The following is an 18,836-nucleotide window of genomic DNA, read 5'->3' as shown; positions in this document are numbered from 1 at the left end:
TCATTAGGTTCAATCTTATGATCCAGAAACCAATTCTTGGCTACTTCGTGCAGCTATCCCAATTGCCAAGAGGTGTATAACAGCTGTATCCCTAAACAACCTGATCTATGTTGCCGGTGGACTGACCAAGGCAATATACTGTTATGATCCAGTTGAAGATTACTGGATGCACGTACAGAATACATTCAGCCGTCAGGTAATAACATAAAGCAGTACAAAAGAAAAATAAATCTAAGAGGGACCAAGTATATAATCATTATTAATACACTGGAATTTAAATTTTAAAATGTTTCAGGCTAGGCATGGTGACTCACGCCTGTAATCCCAGCATTTTGGGAGGCCGAGGCGGATGGATCACTTGAGGTCAGGAGCAAGACCAGCCTGGCTAACATGATGAAAACCTATCTCTACTAAAAAATAAAAAATTATGGCCGGGCACTGTGGCTCATGCCTGTAATCCCAGCACTTTGGGAGGCCGAGGTGGGCAGATCACCTGAGGTCGGGAGTTCGAGACCAGCCTGACCAACATGGAGAAACCCTGTCTCTTCTAAAAATACAAAATTAGCTGGGCGTGGTGGCGCATACCTGTAATCCTAGCTACTTGGGAGGCTGAGGCAGGAGAATTGCTTGAACCTGGGAGGCGGAGGTTGCAGTGAGCCGAGATCACGCCATTGCACTCGAGCCTGGGCAACAAGAGTGAAACTCGGTCTCAAAAAAAAAATAATAAAATAAATTAAAAATTAGCTGGGCGTGGTGGCACATGCCTGTAATCCCAGCTGCTCAGGAGGCTGAGGCGGGAGAATCACTTGAACCTGGGAGGCAGAGGTTGCAGTGAGCCGAGATCATGCCACTGCACTCCAGCCTGGGCAACAGAGCGAGACTCCGTCTCAAAAAAGTAAATAAATAAGTGAAGTAAAGTATTTCATGTTTGCTTGAATTATTTTATATGTTTTTTAAAACTTCACATAAAGCATATGGTAACCTGTTTTGAACTCCTTCCAAGGAATTGTTTTATTGAAATAATTTCCTTTCTACCATCCCATGGAGAAGTATCTGTTGCACTTGGGGTGTTCTTTTTTTTTTTCCACACTCCTACTCCAGTATTTATCCCCTCTCTTTCATATTTCTTTTTTTTTTTTTTTTTGAGACGGAGTGTTGCTCTGTAACCCGGGCTGGACTGCAGTGGCCGGATCTCAGCTCACTGCAAGCTCCGCCTCCCGGGTTTACGCCATTCTCCTGCCTCAGCCTCCTGAGTAGCTGGGACTACAGGCGCCCGCCACCTCGCCCGGCTAGTTTTTTGTATTTTTAGTAGAGACGGGGTTTCACCGTGTTAGCCAGGATGGTCTCGATCTCCTAACCTCGTGATCCGCCCGTCTCGGCCTCCCAAAGTGCTGGGATTACAGGCTTGAGCCACCGCGCCCGGCCTCTTTCATATTTCAGAAGAGAATAAATGTTCCCAAACTGGTTGCTTCTTTGGTTAGAGGCTGGGAAATCTGTTATTTCTGTTATAAAGGAAATGGCTGTGCTCAGCTTTCTTTCATCTGTATATTCTACCCGGGACCCTACTCCTTACCCACACAGCCATCTCCCAAAAGGCCTTTTCCCCGCCTTTTGATTCATGGCTCTTTTTCCTTCCACCCCCAAAATGCTTGATGGTTCTGATGCTGAAAATCTGGCTCTACACATACCACTCTAGAGATGTACTCTTAAAGGTCACTGCTAATAATCTCCCCACTCTCGTTCATACTCTCTTGTTTTTCTACCCAGTCCTTAAATATGGGTGTTCCTTGAGCCTGTCCTCTGTCCTCTTCCCAGTTTATACTCTTTCCTGAATTACCTCATTTACTACTCAGCACTGATGACTTCCAAGTCTTTATCACCATCAAAGCCTCTCTCCTGTGTTCCAAACTCAAATTTCTAACTGCCTATTTGATATTTTACATGGGTGTTTCAAGACTTTAAATTTCAAATAGGCTGGGCGTGGTGGCTCAAGCCTGTAATCCCAGCACTTTGGGAGGCCAAGATGGGCGGATCACGAGGTCAGGAGATCGAGACCATCCTGGCTAACACGGTGAAACCCCGTCTCTACTAAAAAATACAAAAAAAAAAAAAACCTAGCCGGGCGAGGTGGTGGACATCTGTAGTCCCAGCTACTCGGGAGGCTGAGGCAGGAGAATGGTGTGAACCCGGGAGGCGGAGCTTGCAGTGAGCTGAGATCCGGCCACTGCACTCCAGCCTGGGCGACAGAGCGAGACTCTGTCTCAAAAATAAAAATAAAAATAAATAAATAAATAAATTTCAAATAGAACTTACCCTCTTCCCCAAAGCTACTTTTTCTATATTTCCAAATAATCTAGAAACTTAATTTATTAGATTATCTTTTTATTCTCTTAAATTGAATTAATCTAGCCTATCAGTTCTCCTATTTTTTCCATTCCTGTTGTTTCTACTTTTGTTCAAGTTCTTACCAATTTTTACCTAAACAAACAAAAATACTCTAATTAGTCCTCTGTTCTCTAGTATCTTGTCTCTCTAGCTCATTTTGCCATCAATTATTTTTCTTTTTTTCTTCCTTTTTTTTGAGACGGAGTTTCACTCTTGTTGCCCAGGCTGGTGTGCAATGGCGCAATCTCCGCTCACTGCAACCTCTACCTCCCGGGTTCAAGTGATTCTCTTGCCTCAGCCTCCCGGGTACCTGGAATTACAGGTGCCCACCACCAAGCCCAGCTAATTTTTTGTACTTTTAGTAGAAACGGCGTTTCACTATGATGACCAGGCTGGTCTTAAACTCCTGACCTTGTGATCCACGTGTCTCGGCCTCCCAAAGTGCTGGGATTACAGGCATGAGCCACCGTGGCCAGCCTATTATTTTTCAATAAATCTACTTATTGTCTCTTCTTTGATTTGAAGCCTATTAAATAAAATCCAAAACTTTAGCACTTCATTCTAGACCTGCTGCTGCCTGACCTTCATTTGACCTTTCAGCTTCACATTCTATAACTTTATCTCAGGTACCTTAAGTATCTGTCATTTGTAGTCTCTAAACAGATCACAAATGTTCTTGCCTTGGTTCATGCTGTCGTCTTAGCCTGTAATGCCTTTTTAACCTTCTCTACTTGTAATTCTACTCATCTTTCAAGGACCACTTCAGTACAACAGAGTTTAACTTGGGCAGAATGGATCTTTTTTGCTTTCTGATCTGTTAAAGCACTCACACCTCTTATGGCAATTGTATATTCCCTTATGGGTATAAATGTTTATTTCCTATACTGGAATTTGGTCTTCTTGAGGACACTATTCTAACTCATCTTGTATGTATCTTGCATTTATTTGTGCATAGTAAATATATATATTGAATAAGTAAACAAATGAGAGAGTACCAGAGAGACTTAATTTTAAGATAATATTATTTGCAAGATACATTAGAGGTACAGTATAGATAATAAGGATAGTGAATAGGGTTTGAATATAAAACCATTTTTCTAAAGTTGTTGACATTGAGGTATAGTCTCCAATTAGTAATATATATAGAGTAACATTGCCCCAGTTAATGAAAGGGACAAATAGGCACTTCAGCTTCATGGTACAGAATGAGTATTACCTTTTCTCCCTCTCATATCACATCTAAGTAAAAATAAATCACGTTTCTCCAGCTCAGGGACCTCCCTTGGAAAACCATTCTCCAGCCCTATAGAGGTGACAGTGTACCCTACTTGCATGAGAATCCTCATGTGGTCAAGTATTGAGACTTATTTCTAATTTTTAAAAAATCTAAGCTGCTTTTTATTGGTTTATTTCAGTGAAGATTGTAAAGAATAATGCATTTTTGTTAAGAATTACTGCTCTGCCGGGTGCAATGGCTCACGCCTGTAATCCCAGCACTTTGGGAGGCCAAGACAGGCAAATCACGAGGTCAGGAGATCGAAACCATCCTGGCGAACATGGTGAAACCCCGTCTCTACTAAAAATACAAAAAAATTAGCCAGGCATGGTGGCGGGCACCTGTAGTCCCAGCTTCTCGGGAGGCTGAGGCAGGAGAATGGTGCAAACCCAGGAGGCGATGGAGCTTGCAGTGAGTGGAGATCGCACCACTGCACTCCAGCCTGGGAGACAGAGCGAGACTGTCTCAAAAAAAAAAAAAAAAAAAATTACTGCTCAAGCTGGATGCAGTGGCTCATGCATATAATCCCAGCACCCCAGGAAGCTGAGGCAGGAGGATCATCTGAGGCCAAGAGTTAGGGACCAGCCTGGGTGACAGAGTGAGACCCTGTCTCAAAAAAAATTTTTTTTAAAAAGAAAGAAAAAAGAAAAAGAATTACCATTTATTCAGAACTTTGCTATATTGTATAAAACAATAACAGTTTAGGAAGATAATTGCCAGTATGTAGCATATTGCAGGGTATACATGAATGTTTTTTAACTAGGTTATTGAGATAAAACTGAGAAAAAATAATAATAGGACACACATGGCACATTTTCTCTAATTAAACAACATTCATTGTCTTTAGAAATTTAAAGAAAATAAACATTTGGATCAGAAGTATATTAAGTCTAACGAAGACAAATCATTGAAGTTCAAATCTAGTACTGGGATTTAGGGAATTATTTTCTCTTCTCTATTTATTCTTACCACCAATGCTACTAAATACATCTATGTACACTGATGTGATCTCAGCTTACTGCAACCTCTGCCTCCCGGGTTCAAGCGATTCTCCTGTCTCAGTCTCCCAAGCAGCTGGGGTTACAGGCGCCCGCCACCACACCCGGCTAATTTTTGTATTTTTAGTGGAGACAGGGTTTTGTCATATTGATCAGGCAGGTCTTGAACTCTTGACTTCAGGTGATCTGCCTGCCTCGGCCTCCCAAAGTGCTGGGATTACAGGCGACAGCCACCACGCCCGGCCTTATGCACACGTTGTTGTTAGGTAATTTTTGAGCCATGTGTAAGTGATTGTTTACCCTTTTAATACTAACCAATGAAAAAGGATAAATGAAACTAATTTCACTGTATACAGTTAAATGAACCCAATACTGTTGCTTTTAAAAATGCTTAGAATTTTTTTTTTTTTTTTTTTTTGAAGCAGAGTCTCGCTCTGCTGCCCAGGCTAGAGTGCAGTGGCGTGATCTCAGCTCACTGCAAGTTCCACCTCCCAGGTTCACACCATTCTCCTGCCTCAGCCTCTCGAGTGGCTGGGACTACAGGCACCCGCCACCACGCCTGGCTAATTTTTTGTATTTTTAGTAGAGGGGCGGTTTCACCGTGTTAGCCAGGATGGCCTCGATTTCCTGACCTTGTGATCCGCCTGCCTCGGCCTCCCAAAGCCAAAAGTGCTTAGAATATTAAATGCAAAAAAGAGCTGAAAAAAATGAGGTCTTTATTTTTTACAGTCCTAATGGACCCAGCCTATTTATTTGTTTGTCCTTCACCATTTCCATGCCTCTTTTGACTTTGCATAATTCCTAAAAACACAATTTATTATTCAAAACATATTTTGCTTTCCTGTCAGGAACATCCTTTAAAAAAAACTGTGGGATTTTTTTTTAAAAAAAGTCAATGATGAAGACTTTTTTTCTCTCTCTTCAGGAGACCAGGTATTTAAAATATCATTAAAGATTAGAATAATTAAAAGAAATCTGATTATTTTTGTCTATTGTTGACATTTTAACATTTAAGCATACAAAAATAACAAGGAGAGGGGGTTTTTTTTGGTTTTTTTGTTTTTGTTTTTTGCAATGTTAGGATCATGTTTCATTTCAGTCTTTAAAAAAATTAAAACTTTATGTATTGATAAATTATTTTTCCTACAAGCTGCCCTTACTCCTGAGTGAAGACTAAGTTTTTCCTATGTATAAACAAACGCATAGAGTAAATGGTATTTTACTAGCATGAAATACACTATTATATCAGATAGATGTAATTTCCTGATATGAATACTTGGTTTCAAGGTTGTTTGCTTTATTTAATTCTGAGCATTATTATCTGAAATGATACTAATTACCAAACCATGTAATTATATATTGTTTTAGAATCATCATCAAAATAACTATAAAGTTCAATAGTGGGAACTACCTTGTACCCGAAAACTAAGGTTTTTGTTTGTTTTTATTATATTCAGAACTTTAAGAACTTACAGAAAGAGCTCATTGTGCTTTAAATGAAAAATATTAGAGTTTGTTCCATAATTGGTGCAATTCATGGGGGGTGGTGGTATTCTCAACAAAAGTGTCTTTCACTATGTGATAATAGGCTAAGTCGTTCTGGGTGTCTATAAATTCTAATATGGGCATTTTTAAGTACTCACAAATTCTTTCAGACCTAAAGATAGTATCCTATTATATAAAGCCACGAAGATTTAATTTCTTCTATAAGAGCAAAATTTATATACAGCAAATTTGGCCAAGTAAAAATGCTTATTGAACTCATTGGTAGAACCTATTTCATTGTTGGTTATGTGGAACCAGGATAATAAGATGCAGTAACTTTCTGAATTAAAGGGAAACTTTAATTGGAAATGGAAGAATATCTGGCCTGCAGTATAATTAGATCCATGTAATAGTGAGTCAGTTGTTAATGTAGGGTTTTTTGTTTGTTTGTTTATATTTTTTTTGAGATGAAGTTTCGCTCTTGACACCCAGACTGGAGTGCAGTGGTGCAACCTCGGCTCACTGCAACTTCTGCCTCCCAGGTTCAAGCAATTCTCCTGCCTCAGCCTCCTGAGTAGCAGGGATTACAGGCACCCCCCACCACATCCAACTAATTTTTTGTATTTTTAGTAGAGATGATGTTTCACTGTGTTGACCATACTGGTCTCGAACTCTTGACCTCAAGTGATCCACCTGCCTCGGCCTCCCAAAGTGCTGGGATTACAGGCATGAGCCACCATGCCCAGCAGGTTTTGTTTTTGAAGAATCACTCTAATCCTTGCAAGAATATTTGTTTCATATAGTAACTGTATTATTGACAGAGAATAATAAAATTTAGCTTAGAATCCCATTGTGTGGGAAGTTAACTGTAAGATGTTATTTGAGACATTTATATGGCCCAGCCAGGGCTCCTAATAACAGTGTTTCGTTAACTTAGTTATAAATTTTTTCCTCATTCATTCATTCAATTTGTGGGTAATCCCATATAATGAATATTGTTCCTACTCCTTGGTCATGTAACTGCCACTTTCTATAATAACCTTCCTGTAATAGGAGAAGCAAGCCAGGCTCTTTAAAGATGCTTTTGCTTGACTACCATTAAATTAAAACCCTTTTATCAGTCCGCATCCTACCTCCCACATCTTGGCCCCAATTACTAACATAAAATCTTTTTTTTTTTTAACTTTTATTTTAAGTGCAGGGGCGCAAGTGCAGGTTTGTTACATAGATACACAGTGTCATGGGGGTTTCTTGTACAGATTGTTTCATCACCCAGTTATTAAGCCCTGGTACACATTAGTTATTTTCCTGATCCTCTTCCCCCCTCAACCTTCCACCCTCCACCCTCCACCCTCCGAAAGGCCCTAGTGTGTTTTGTTCCCCTCCATGTGTCCCTGTATTCTCATCATTTGGCTCCCACTTATAAGTGAGAACATGCAGTATTTGGTTTTCTGTTCCTGTGTTAGTTTGCTAAGGATGATGGCCTCCAGCTCCATCCACATCCCTACAAAGGACATGATATCATTATTTATTATGGCTACGACTGACATATCATCTATCTTGACATTCATTTCATTCATGCAAACTTATCCAGCACTCACACACAGAACAGAGTTGGGCCAAAGGACCTTAGCTTATATCATGTCTCCCTTTTTTTGACTGTGTTAAAGCATTATTTTGCTTTTCTGTTTGTTACCAAATCCTTTATCTTCAATGGTTAATTTTTTGTTTATGTATTTGGTTAAACAGGAAAACTGTGGTATGTCTGTGTGTAATGGTAAAATATATATCCTGGGTGGAAGACGGGAAAATGGAGAAGCCACAGACACTATTCTCTGTTATGATCCTGCAACAAGTATCATCACAGGGGTAGCTGCAATGCCCAGGCCAGTGTCCTATCATGGCTGTGTGACTATTCATAGATACAATGAGAAATGTTTTAAACTCTGAAACCAGGATACCTCACCAATGAAGCCACACCAATCCAAGATGGGAGGTTTTAAAAACTCTAGAGTGGGAACTTCACATATCTCCTTTGTGCCATATGCAAAAAGTAGTAAAAATAATAATTTGGTGCCTTTCTCCTCAAAATATCAATCTTTCAAACTATAATAAAGCCTTTCCTATAACTGAAAAAAACTTTTTTGTTAAAGGTAATGGTGGTTGTTACTTGGCCTTTGAAGAGTGTAACTTTGTAAGTATTTGTAAGAAGCCCATGTGAATTAGGAAATGTCTGTCTGCAGACCTTTTAGGAACGTGTGAATGGTGTCTTCACTTATTATGTATATTTATCTGTATGTATATTCCTTATTTTGTCATATATGTAGAGAAAATTGCATGACTTGAGGCATCATTTAGGTTGAAGAAGTTAATGCTTAGAATGCATTCTAGGAGAAAAAATCAGTTTTAAAAACCTTTGTTGTTAACAAAGTATATCCAGATTGATTAATTTTATTGAAGAGTTTTTTTCTGTAATTGATAAAAATGTAATGACAATTCAGGTATCATAAAATACTGAACTATTGTGACTATTCTTAGAATTGCTGTCTTACATTAAACATGTTTTTAGGGGGAAATTAGGTAGGAGATAGAAAAATAAGTGCCCCTACAGAGGGGATTAAAATTACAAGTTAATTCCTAAGAGAAAAATGGAATGGCCATTGAAGGAAAAATGACCCACTGTGGCTCTCAAAGTTTTTATGCATCATCTCTTCAATCTTCTAAGAAAGCTTCTTTTCTTAACTTGATAAAGCAGTTGAAACCCATTTTGCAATATTATCTTGTGAAAACCAAGGACAGACAGCCAGGCACAGTGACTCACACCTGTACTCCCAGCTACTCAGGAGGCTGGGGCAGGAGGATTGCTTGAGCCCAGGAGTTTGAGGCTGCAGTGAGCTATGAACGCACACCGCACTCTAGCCTGGGCAACGGGGTGAGACTCTGTCTCAAGAGAAAAGAAAAAGAAAAATAGGGATAGGTTTTCTTCCCTAGCCCAGTAGGGTTTGACCTCATTAGTATGGTGCTTTGGGTGAGGACCTCTTCCTTGATTATCCTAACTTCTAGTGAACAGCTAAAATTCCTGAGAGGCTCTACTGTTACGGTACCTTTAATAGGATAAAGCAGGGACCACCTATCTCAGTGGGTCCATTTTTCTTTTAAAATTAGTTATCTGAAAAAACTTAGCAGTAGTTCCCATCTTTAAGATAAGTCTTTCATTTGGCCCCCATTGTGTAAAATACTAATCAGCATTTTCAAGCTTCTGTACAACAGACTGCTTTTGTCTAGATTTTTCAACTCCACTTTATAAAGCTCATCAGTTTTCAGAGCGGAATGTGAATTTTTTTTCTAATGCAAATAGATGGATATGGCAGGAACTACAGCATAAGTGATTATTGTGATTCTGGGTGGATGGATATAATTTACAACATTTAGGGATGTTCTAGGTAGCCTGCTGTAGGTTGACTTCCAGTCTCTGTTGTCTTTCACATTATAATTTGTATATTTCTTGTGACAGAAGGGATGATGCAAATATGTAATTAGAGTGTCACCAGATTTCTGTTAAAACCAAGGTTGAAATAAAAAGCCTGACATTGGTAAGCTACATTGTTTTCTCATCTTAGAATGATACAGAGATTTCAAATAGACATTTTTTAAACTTTAATGCTTAGCTAGAATCTACATTCTGAGGAAAACTCTAAAAAACTTAAAAATTGTTAGGGAATTTTTATTTTTCAAATCATAATTTTAAAATACCATTTTGTGGTAACAGCAATTCAGAAAACAATTTCCTATCATCTTAGTTGAAAGAATGTAGGTACAGTTTGGATACTTGTACTTTAATTTTAGAGTAAACATCTGCATTATACTCTTATAGATAATAGAATTATTTAGATCAGAAATTCTTTACAGTAAATGAGATAATGTGTGAAAAAGTATTTTGTAAATGCTGAGGATTCTACAAATGATAGTTGTTATTTTCATGTGTATTTGTAAGATCATGTCTATTTCATGAATACAGGACTTCACATAAAAAAAGACTTTCTCAAGATAACTTTGTATTTCAGTATTTTTGTCTATTGTAAAAAGTATTAACTATTTACTTTTATTTTGTTATACATTTATTTTAATATCCATGTGTTTATTATAGTAAATTTGAAATGAAATCCTGAAAAACAGATTTTTTTTAAACACAGCCCTCATACCAATATTAATTTTTTCCTCTACATAATTTAAAACTACATAAATTAAGTAGTTAAAATTTATATTGAAGGCCACCAAGAACTTACATTGAATCTTAGAAAATTTAAATAACAATTTTTAAAGTTATCCAACTTATATTTTCATTTTTTAATATTTATCTTCCTTTACTAATTCTTGATAAATAATAGCATTAGACTTGATAAAATAAACAAGAATTTTAGAGTAGAATTAATATACCAAAAGGGATATATCAGCCAAATTGGTGTTAGATTGTATTCATTCTCTCATCAACTAAAGATTTTTCTTTTGATAGGTGATGCTCATATAAACCTTTGGTTTAGAATCTATATATGTACATGTGTATGTATGTAGATAGTATGGTTGTATACGCACATATATACCAAACACCACAAATTTTAGCAGTGTGCGATGATCAGAAAAAAAGCATATAAAGTAAAAATTAGTTGACCATGCTAAATTCAATTCTGGAAGATTTTTTTATTTGGGCATTTCTACAACTTTTTACATTTGAAAGTACATGATGAGTATTAGTAATGATGACTTGTGAATAATCAGAATCTTTGTGACAATTTAGTTTTACAAGGTCAGAAGAGATGAGTTTGCTAAACCCAGCTGTGATAACCTCAGTTGGAAAGGGAATTCAAAGGTATGCTTTGTAGAACAGAAAAGTACAGGTTTGTTTGTTTTTAATGAACTTTAATCCTTTTCTGTTTTTCCTCTATGTGAGTCAGCTACAAAAGTGGTCTAATTTTTACAACAGTAGAACCTCCTCCTTTTCTACTGTAATCTTCCCACTGACTTTACTGCACAGGTATGAAATACGAGTGTATTGGATCTTCAGTAACCTTTTTATTTCCTAGATGATTGAAATATAGGTATTTACTCCATTTAAACCAGGTGATAAGATGATGTAAATACTCAGGGAGGGTATTAACTTGTTACTTTTGCTTGTTTGGAGTGTAAAGTGCCATAACTGAATAATCTTCAATTCATGATTCTAGAGTAAGTTTAATTTGGAAAAAGGGGCTTCACACATGGTGGTGGTTGAACATTGATTCTTTTATATTTAAAAAGATGAAAATGTTTTGTGGACTGATACATTTTATCTTAGTGAATATGAATTGTTTATGTATCTCTACTGTCAAATAGCCTTTTTGAAACTCAGGAAAGACAAAGGTTCAATTACACCACTTTTGTCAATAAGCAAACCAGGTATGTTTTTGTTTTTGTTTTTGTTTTTTCCTGTTGTCTGGATATGGCAATAGATTTTTTAAATTGCTGTGAGAACCCATATATGAAAAGAGAAGAGTTGAATTGTGTGTGCCTTTTATGTCTTGAGATTTATATGTGGAAAAGACATCTACTTCAAACTGTATTTTCTTTTTTGGGGGGTGGGGGGACGGAGTCTTGCTCTGTCACCTAGGCTGGAGTGCAGTGGTGCAATCTCAGCTGACTGCAACCTCCACCTCCCGGGTTCAAGGGATTCTGCCTCAGCCTCTCGAGTAGCTGAGACTACAGATGCATGCCACCACACCCAGCTAATTTTTTTGTATTTTTAGTAGAGACGGGGTTTAGTAGAGATGGATCACTCCTGACCATGTGATCCGCCCACCTTGGCCTCCCAAAGTGCTGAGATTACAGGCTTGAGCCACCACGCCCGGCCTGTATTTTCAGAGAGAAGGGCTTGGTGTTTATGTGGTGCCAAGTGGTAAGATAATGGCTCTTCAAGGCTTCCTATGGACTGCCTTTATTTTAGTAAACTCAAGACACCAGTTAACCTCAACAGAGTTTTGGCCTTATTAGAATTTGTTGTGCATCTTATTGAAAACCAGGTTTACATCACCTCACCCCATTATTCTTTTTAGTTAAATAAATTCACCATGCCAAGTAACCAGAATGGAGCGAATTGGTTGATCTTTAAGGCAGTAGGTTTGACTAGCTAGCTATCATTATTGTCACATCTAATGCTAGGCACCAGAAACCATTTGAGCCAGGAGTGTGAATGAATAATTCCAGAGACACTTTAGACATTTTTTAATGTTTTATATGAACGTTTTACATTTGTGTGATTGCCTTAGATATTAAAATTTTCCTAGTGCTGAAGGTTATCATCATAAATTTTTTAAAAACAGCAACATTCATAACTTATTTTATATATTGTTCCAAAGAAAAGAATTTGTTTTAATGGTTTCAAAATAACTGCACCTGAATTTGTTTATGTGCCTTAAGTTCTCTAGTGCTATTTCAACTTTTTTTTCAATCTAAATGAAGCTTACCTTAGACAAGGTTCATATTTGTTTCCTATAGAGTAAATAAACTTCCCCTTCTTAAATTGTGTAATAAGCACCAGCGTGTGGTTGCTTGGCAGAATGAGAATGTTAAGGGAGATTGTTGGATGTTTGGAGTTTCATTATATTTTTTGTTTTTATTTTTTGATACCTAGGTGCTTTTTAAAATATTCAAACAAATATCTATCTTACATTGATTAAACCCGTGTAAATTCATTTGCAGTATCTACATCGAATGTCAAAAAAGTATACATATTTTTGTTCCATACTTATGTACAATTTTTTCCCTCTTCAGGCTTTTTCATTTAACTTTCTTGAAAAAGCACTTACTCTTCCCTCCCTATCACCCCTCCCCCATGGTTTCTTTATTTAAATTTTTATTGAGAGTTGTTGGAGCTCTAAGACAATACAATTTAGAGTTGAACAAAAGTATAATCTGCTTTATAACTAGTATAGACCTAAGGTCATTTGCTTTCAATTAGAGGCTCCAGAGTCTTCATAGTGTGAAAAGAATGCTTTGTATTTCATTGTTCTTAGTTAAGTTGTAGCACGTGAATGCTTACATGTTTTGTTTAAATATACTTCTTGCATAGTTTAATTTTTTAAAAGTTGTATCTAATAAAATGTCTTTTAACCATTATTACTTGACTATATGGTTGTATTAAATTTTGTTTACCAAAAATTTGTTGTTCTGTTTTATTTTAAATATATTTAAGGGGTTGTGCAAAAAAGAGATGGGAAAATACTGGATATATTAATAGATGTGTGTATTTATTGGTATGTCCATAAAATAACTGGAAGGATAAATAAGAAACTGAAAACGTTAGTGTGTAAGAGGAAATGAAATGGTGACTGAAGGACAAGTAAAAATGAAACTTTACTGCATACGTGTGTGTATATATATATAATTATAAATACGTATAAAATCAGTTTCTTAGTCTGAAACACACAAAAGTATTCCCTGTTCAAAAAAAAATTTTTTTTTTTTTTTTGAGACAGAGTCTCGCCCTGTCACCCAGGCTGGAGTGTAGTGGTGCAGTCTTGGGTCACTGCAACCTCCGCCTACCAGGTTCAAGTGATTCTTGTGCCTCAGCCTCCTGTAGCTGTAGTAGCTGGGACTACAGGTGTGTGTCACCATGCCCGGCTAATTTTTGTATTTTTAGTAGAGACAGGGTTTCATCATGTTGGTCAGGGTGGTCTCAAACTCCTAACCTCGTGATCTGCCCGCCTTGGCCTCCCAAAGTGCTGGGATTACAGGCATGAGCCACTGTTCCTGGCCTAAAAATTTTAATTAACACAAGGTAACCCATAACATCTGCAACCTAATGTTCTTACGATTTGGTTCTCACATTGAGTCAAAGAAAATTTTTTTAAAAAGCATAGTTATCTTTTTTTTTTTTTTTTTTTTGAGATAGGGTCTCACTGTGTCATCCACGGGCTGGAGTATGGTGGCACCATCATTGCTAACTACAGCCTAAACTCTTGGGGTCCCAAATAGCTGGAATTGCAGGTGTGTGCCACCACGCCTGGCTAATTATTTTTTGTAGAGACAAGGTTATGTTGCCCAGGCTGGTCTCCAACTCCTGGCCTTAAGTGATGCTTCTGCCTCCCAAAGCACTGGGATTACAGACATGAGACACCACATCCAGCCTAGGGTTATTATATACTGCAGAGGCAATGTCTGAATTTGCATTGGCAAAAGTATATTTTTGAAAATACACAAAAACACTATAGAAGCACATAATATGCTTAGATTTTATGCTTAGAGTTTTGCCGTCAAAGTAAAATGGCAATTAGGGTTTTCATCTTGTTATTATTATTTTTGAGACAAGTTCTCACTCTGTCACCCAGGCTGGAGTGCCGTGGTGCGATCACGGCTCACTGCAGCCTCAACTTGCCAGGTGAAAGCAATCCTTCCACCTCAGCCACACAAGTACTTGGGACTACAGGTGAGCACCGCCGTGCCTGGCCTTTACTTTTATTTTGTAGAGATGGGGTCTCGCCATGTTGTCTGAAGCAGACTGATCACCTGGGCTCCGGTGATCTGTCTGCTTCAGCCTCCCAAAGTGGTGGGATTGCAAGTGTGAGCCACTGTGCCCAGCCCCTAGAGTGGTTTTTAATGTTAAAGGTGTTTTCATTTGACTTAATGCCTCTATAGTTATATCTGTAAAATGCACAGGCTTCATCAGACCTGATTCCAACCAGTTCTTTGCTGTAGAGTCATTTACCTCTCTCAGTCTCACTCTTTGGTTCTAGGAAATGTAGCCATAATACTTATCTTACAGGCTTCTTGTAAGGAGATGAGATTATGTAGTATATACTGAAGGGTGAACATAGTTATCACACACAAGAGCAGCACATAACTTCATGCAGCTGGCTCAAGGCAAAAATGCAATGTGCAAAGGCAGGGAAGGAATTGAAAGAACTAAAAGTATTCATTAGCTCATATTTGAAAAACCTTGGACAATGGATGAATAGGAGCCTCTTGTATTATACTTTAAATTTTCCCTTTTAAAAAAAAAATGACCTTGCTGGGTGTGGTGGCTCACGCCTGTATTCCCAGCACTTTGGGAGGCCGAGGCGAGAGGATCATGAGGTCAAGACATAGAGACCACCCTGGCCAACATGGTGAAACCCCATCTCTACTAAAAATACAAAAATTAGCTGGGCATGGTGGCATGCACCTGTAATCTCAGCTACTCAGGAGGCTGAGGCAGGAGAATCTCTTGAACCTGGGAGGCGGAGGTTGCAGTGAGCCGAGATTGAGTCACAGCATTCCAGCCTGGGTGACAGGGCAAGACTCTGTCTCAAAACAAACAAACAAACAAACAAAAATCACCTACTGTTTTAATAGAATGAGGAGGGAAATGGACTATACTTGTCTTCTGCTTCTCTGCTGTTTACTAACTGATAATGGAGACAGAAGGGATAGTTTCCTCCTAATTATGTTAGGATCTTTTTTTTGAGAGAGGATCTCACTATGTCACCCAGATTGAAGTGCAGTGGCACAATCATGGCTCATGGCAGCTTCAATTTCCCAGACTCAGGTGATTCTCCCACCTTAGCATCCCTAGTAGCTATAGGACTACAGGCTCATGCTACCACGCCTAGCTAATTTTTAAATTTTTTGTAGAAACGGGGTCTTGCTATGTTGCCCAGGCTGCTCTCAAACCCCCGACTTAAAGTGAGCCTTCTGCCTTGGCCTCACAAAGTGCTGGGATTACAGGCATGAGCCACAATGCCCAGCTCACGTAAATCTCCTGTACAAAATATAGATATCAGCATTGTACAAGGAGTATAAAGAGAAAAATCATATGAGCTTTCCCAGCTATCAGATTATCATATCAATCAATATTAAGATTCTTTCCTTTAAAACAGACTGCCTGTATTTTGGGCCACTAAAACTCAGACTCATTCAATATACAAACTCTGGCTACCCAAATTCTCTGTTTGGTCTTATCTATAGCAAATAGAGTACAAAGCAGCAAGGAAAATTCCCTGATAGTTTCTTCTCTCTTTTTTTTTTTTTCTTTTTTTAATAATGAGAAGAGTTCTTTAGGCACATTTATGATGTAGGGTCCAAGGGAAAACAAAAGGGATTTTAATAGGAGAAAAGGCATACACATTTATTAATGTGCACAAGGGAGAATCCCAAAGTAATTACCCCCCTATGCAATGGGGTAGAGAATGTCATATACCCTTCTTAGAGAAAAGGAAGATAGGAAGTGTGGGTGATTTCAGGGAGGTAGTAAATGATTTTTATTTATTTATTTATTTATTTTGAGACGGAGTCTCTCTGTCGCCCAGGCTGGAGTGCAGTGGCACGATCTTGGCTCATTGCAACCTCTGCCTCCCGGGTTCAAGCGATTCTTCTGTCTCAGCCTCCCAAGTAGCTGGGACTACAGGCACGTGCCACCACGCCCAGCTAATTTTTGTAGACAGAGGGTTTTAGTAGAGATGAGGTTTCACCATATTTGCCAGGCTGGTCTCGAACTCCTGACCTCGTGATCCACCTGCCTTGGCCTCCCAAAGTGCTGGGATTATAGGTGTGAGCAGTAAATGATTTTTAAGGGAATTAAATGGGTTTGTAGAACTTTGAATGGTCTGGGACAAAACTCTGTTGGGCCTACAGAGTAGACAATGGCTTGTGACAAACGTCTGTTCAGCGTGTTAACAGGCTTCAGTCTTTCTTCCTGCAATATGAGTTCACTCAATGAAAACTCGGGGCCAGGCACGGTGGCTCACGCCTGTAATCCCAGCACTTTGGGAGGCTAAGGCAGGCCTGTTGGCCAGGCCGGTCTTGAACTCCTGACCTGTGGTCCCAGCTACTCGGGAGGCTGAGGGGGAGGATCGCTTGAGTCCAGGAGGGCAAGGTTGCAGTGAGCCATGATTGCACCACTGCATGCCAGCCTGGGCAACAAAGCAAGACCGTACAGTAAAAAAAAATTAAGGCAGGCTGAGCACGGTGGCTTACCCCTGTAACCCCAGTACTTTGGGAGGCCAAGGTGGGCGGATCACCTGAGGTTGGGAGTTCGAGACCAGCCTGACCAACATGGAGAAACCCCATCTCTACTAAAAACACACAATTAGCTGGGCATGGTGGCGCATGCCTGTAATCCCAGCTACTTGGGAGGCTGAGGCAGGAGAATTGCTTGAACCTGAGAGGTGGAGGTTGCAGTGAGCTGAGGTCACACCATTGCACTCCAGCCTGGGCAACAAGAGTGAAACTCGGTCTCAAAAAAAAAAAAAAAAAAAATTAAGGCTGGGCAAGGTGGCTCATGCCTATAATTCCAGCACTTTGGGAGGCCAAAGTGGGCGGATCACCTGAGGTCAGGAGTTCGAGACCGGCCTGGCCAACATGGTCTGTCTCTACTAAAAATACAAAAAATATCAGCCATGTGTGGTGCCGCGTGTCTGTAATCCCAGCTATTTGGGAGGCTGAGGCAGGAGAATCACTTGAACTTGGGAGGTGGAGGTTGCAGTGAGCCGAGATCACGCCAGCCTGGGCGACAGAGTAAGACTCCATCTCAAAAATAATAATAATAATTTAAAAGGATGGCCAGGCAGAGTGCCTCTTACTGTAATCCCAGCACTTTGGGATACCGAGGCGGGTGGATCACCTGAGGTCAGGAGTTGGAGACCGGCCCGGCCAACATGGTGAAGCCTTGTCTCTACTAAAGGTACAAAAATTAGCCGGGTATCACTTGAGCCCGGGAGGCAGAGATTGCAGTCAGCTGAGATCATGCCACTGCACTCCAGCCTAGGCAACAGAGCAAGACTCTGTCTCAAAGAAACAGAAGAAAACAAAACAAAAAAGTAAAAAGGGCACTCCACCCTGAAGACCTAATCACCACACAGAGGCCCCAACTGCAAATACTGTCACATTGGGGATTAAGTTTCAACACAGAAATTTTGGAGGGCACAAACATTCAGTATATAGCATAGGAGAAGCACATTGCATGGCTCTTTTGGGTTATGATAGGGTCCATCTACAAGGGTGGGATATGGTTTTGTCAAAATCTATTTTTTTTTTTTTTTTTTTTGAGACGGAGTCTCGCTCTGCCGCCCAGGCTGGAGTACAGTGGCCGGATCTCAGCTCACTGCAAGCTCCGCCTCCCGGGTTCGCGCCATTCTCCTGCCTCAGCCTCCTGAGTAGCTCGGACTACAGGCGCCCGCCACCTCGCCCGGCTAGTTTTTTTGTATTTTCTTAGTAGAGACGGGGTTTCGCCGTGTTTGCCAGGATGGTCTCGATTTCCTGACCTTGTGATCCACCTGTCTCCGCCTCCCAAAGTGCTGGGATTACAGGCTTGAGCCACCGCGCCCGGCTCCTTGTCAAAATTTTAATAGGGCAACCGGACATTTGATTTCTCATTTGGGCCTAGTTGGGCACAATCATTTATTTTTAACAGCCTGATTGTAATTCCTAGGCACTCAACTTTTAACAGTTTTTTGTTTGTTTTTGTTTTTGAGATGAACTCTCGCTCTGTTGCCCATGTTCGAGTGCAATGGCATGATCTCAGCTCATTGCAACCTCCGCCTCCCGGGTTAAAGCGATTCTCCTGCCTCAGCCTCCTGAGTAGCTGAGATTACAGGCACCCACTACCATGCCCGGGTAATTTTTGTATTTTTAGTAGAGACAGGGTTTCTTTTCTTTCTTTCTTTCTTTTTTTTTTTTTGAGACAG

The 18,836-nt window shown here is 39.5% G+C and overlaps 1 protein-coding gene across 5 annotated transcripts in view; it reads left to right on the top strand.

The window, feature by feature from the left end:
- KLHL24 (kelch like family member 24) overlaps nucleotides 1–13,335 on the top strand; it is a 53,343-nt gene extending 40,008 nt beyond the window's left edge. For all 5 annotated transcript variants that reach the window (XM_007971972.3, XM_007971973.3, XM_037988514.2 and 2 more), the window contains 2 exons: nucleotides 8–196; nucleotides 7,894–13,335. In XM_007971972.3, coding sequence (XP_007970163.1) covers nucleotides 8–196; nucleotides 7,894–8,094 — 390 coding nt within the window. In that variant the 3' untranslated portion in view covers nucleotides 8,095–13,335. The remainder of the gene's footprint in view (nucleotides 1–7; nucleotides 197–7,893) is intronic.
- Nucleotides 13,336–18,836: the final 5,501 nt, after the last annotated feature.

The sequence above is a fragment of the Chlorocebus sabaeus genome, chromosome 15 (assembly GCF_047675955.1).
Source record: "Chlorocebus sabaeus isolate Y175 chromosome 15, mChlSab1.0.hap1, whole genome shotgun sequence".
NCBI classification, from domain to species: domain Eukaryota; kingdom Metazoa; phylum Chordata; class Mammalia; order Primates; family Cercopithecidae; genus Chlorocebus; species Chlorocebus sabaeus.
The sequence above is the reverse complement of the archived record's forward strand: the minus strand, read 5'-3'. Positions and strand labels throughout refer to the sequence as shown.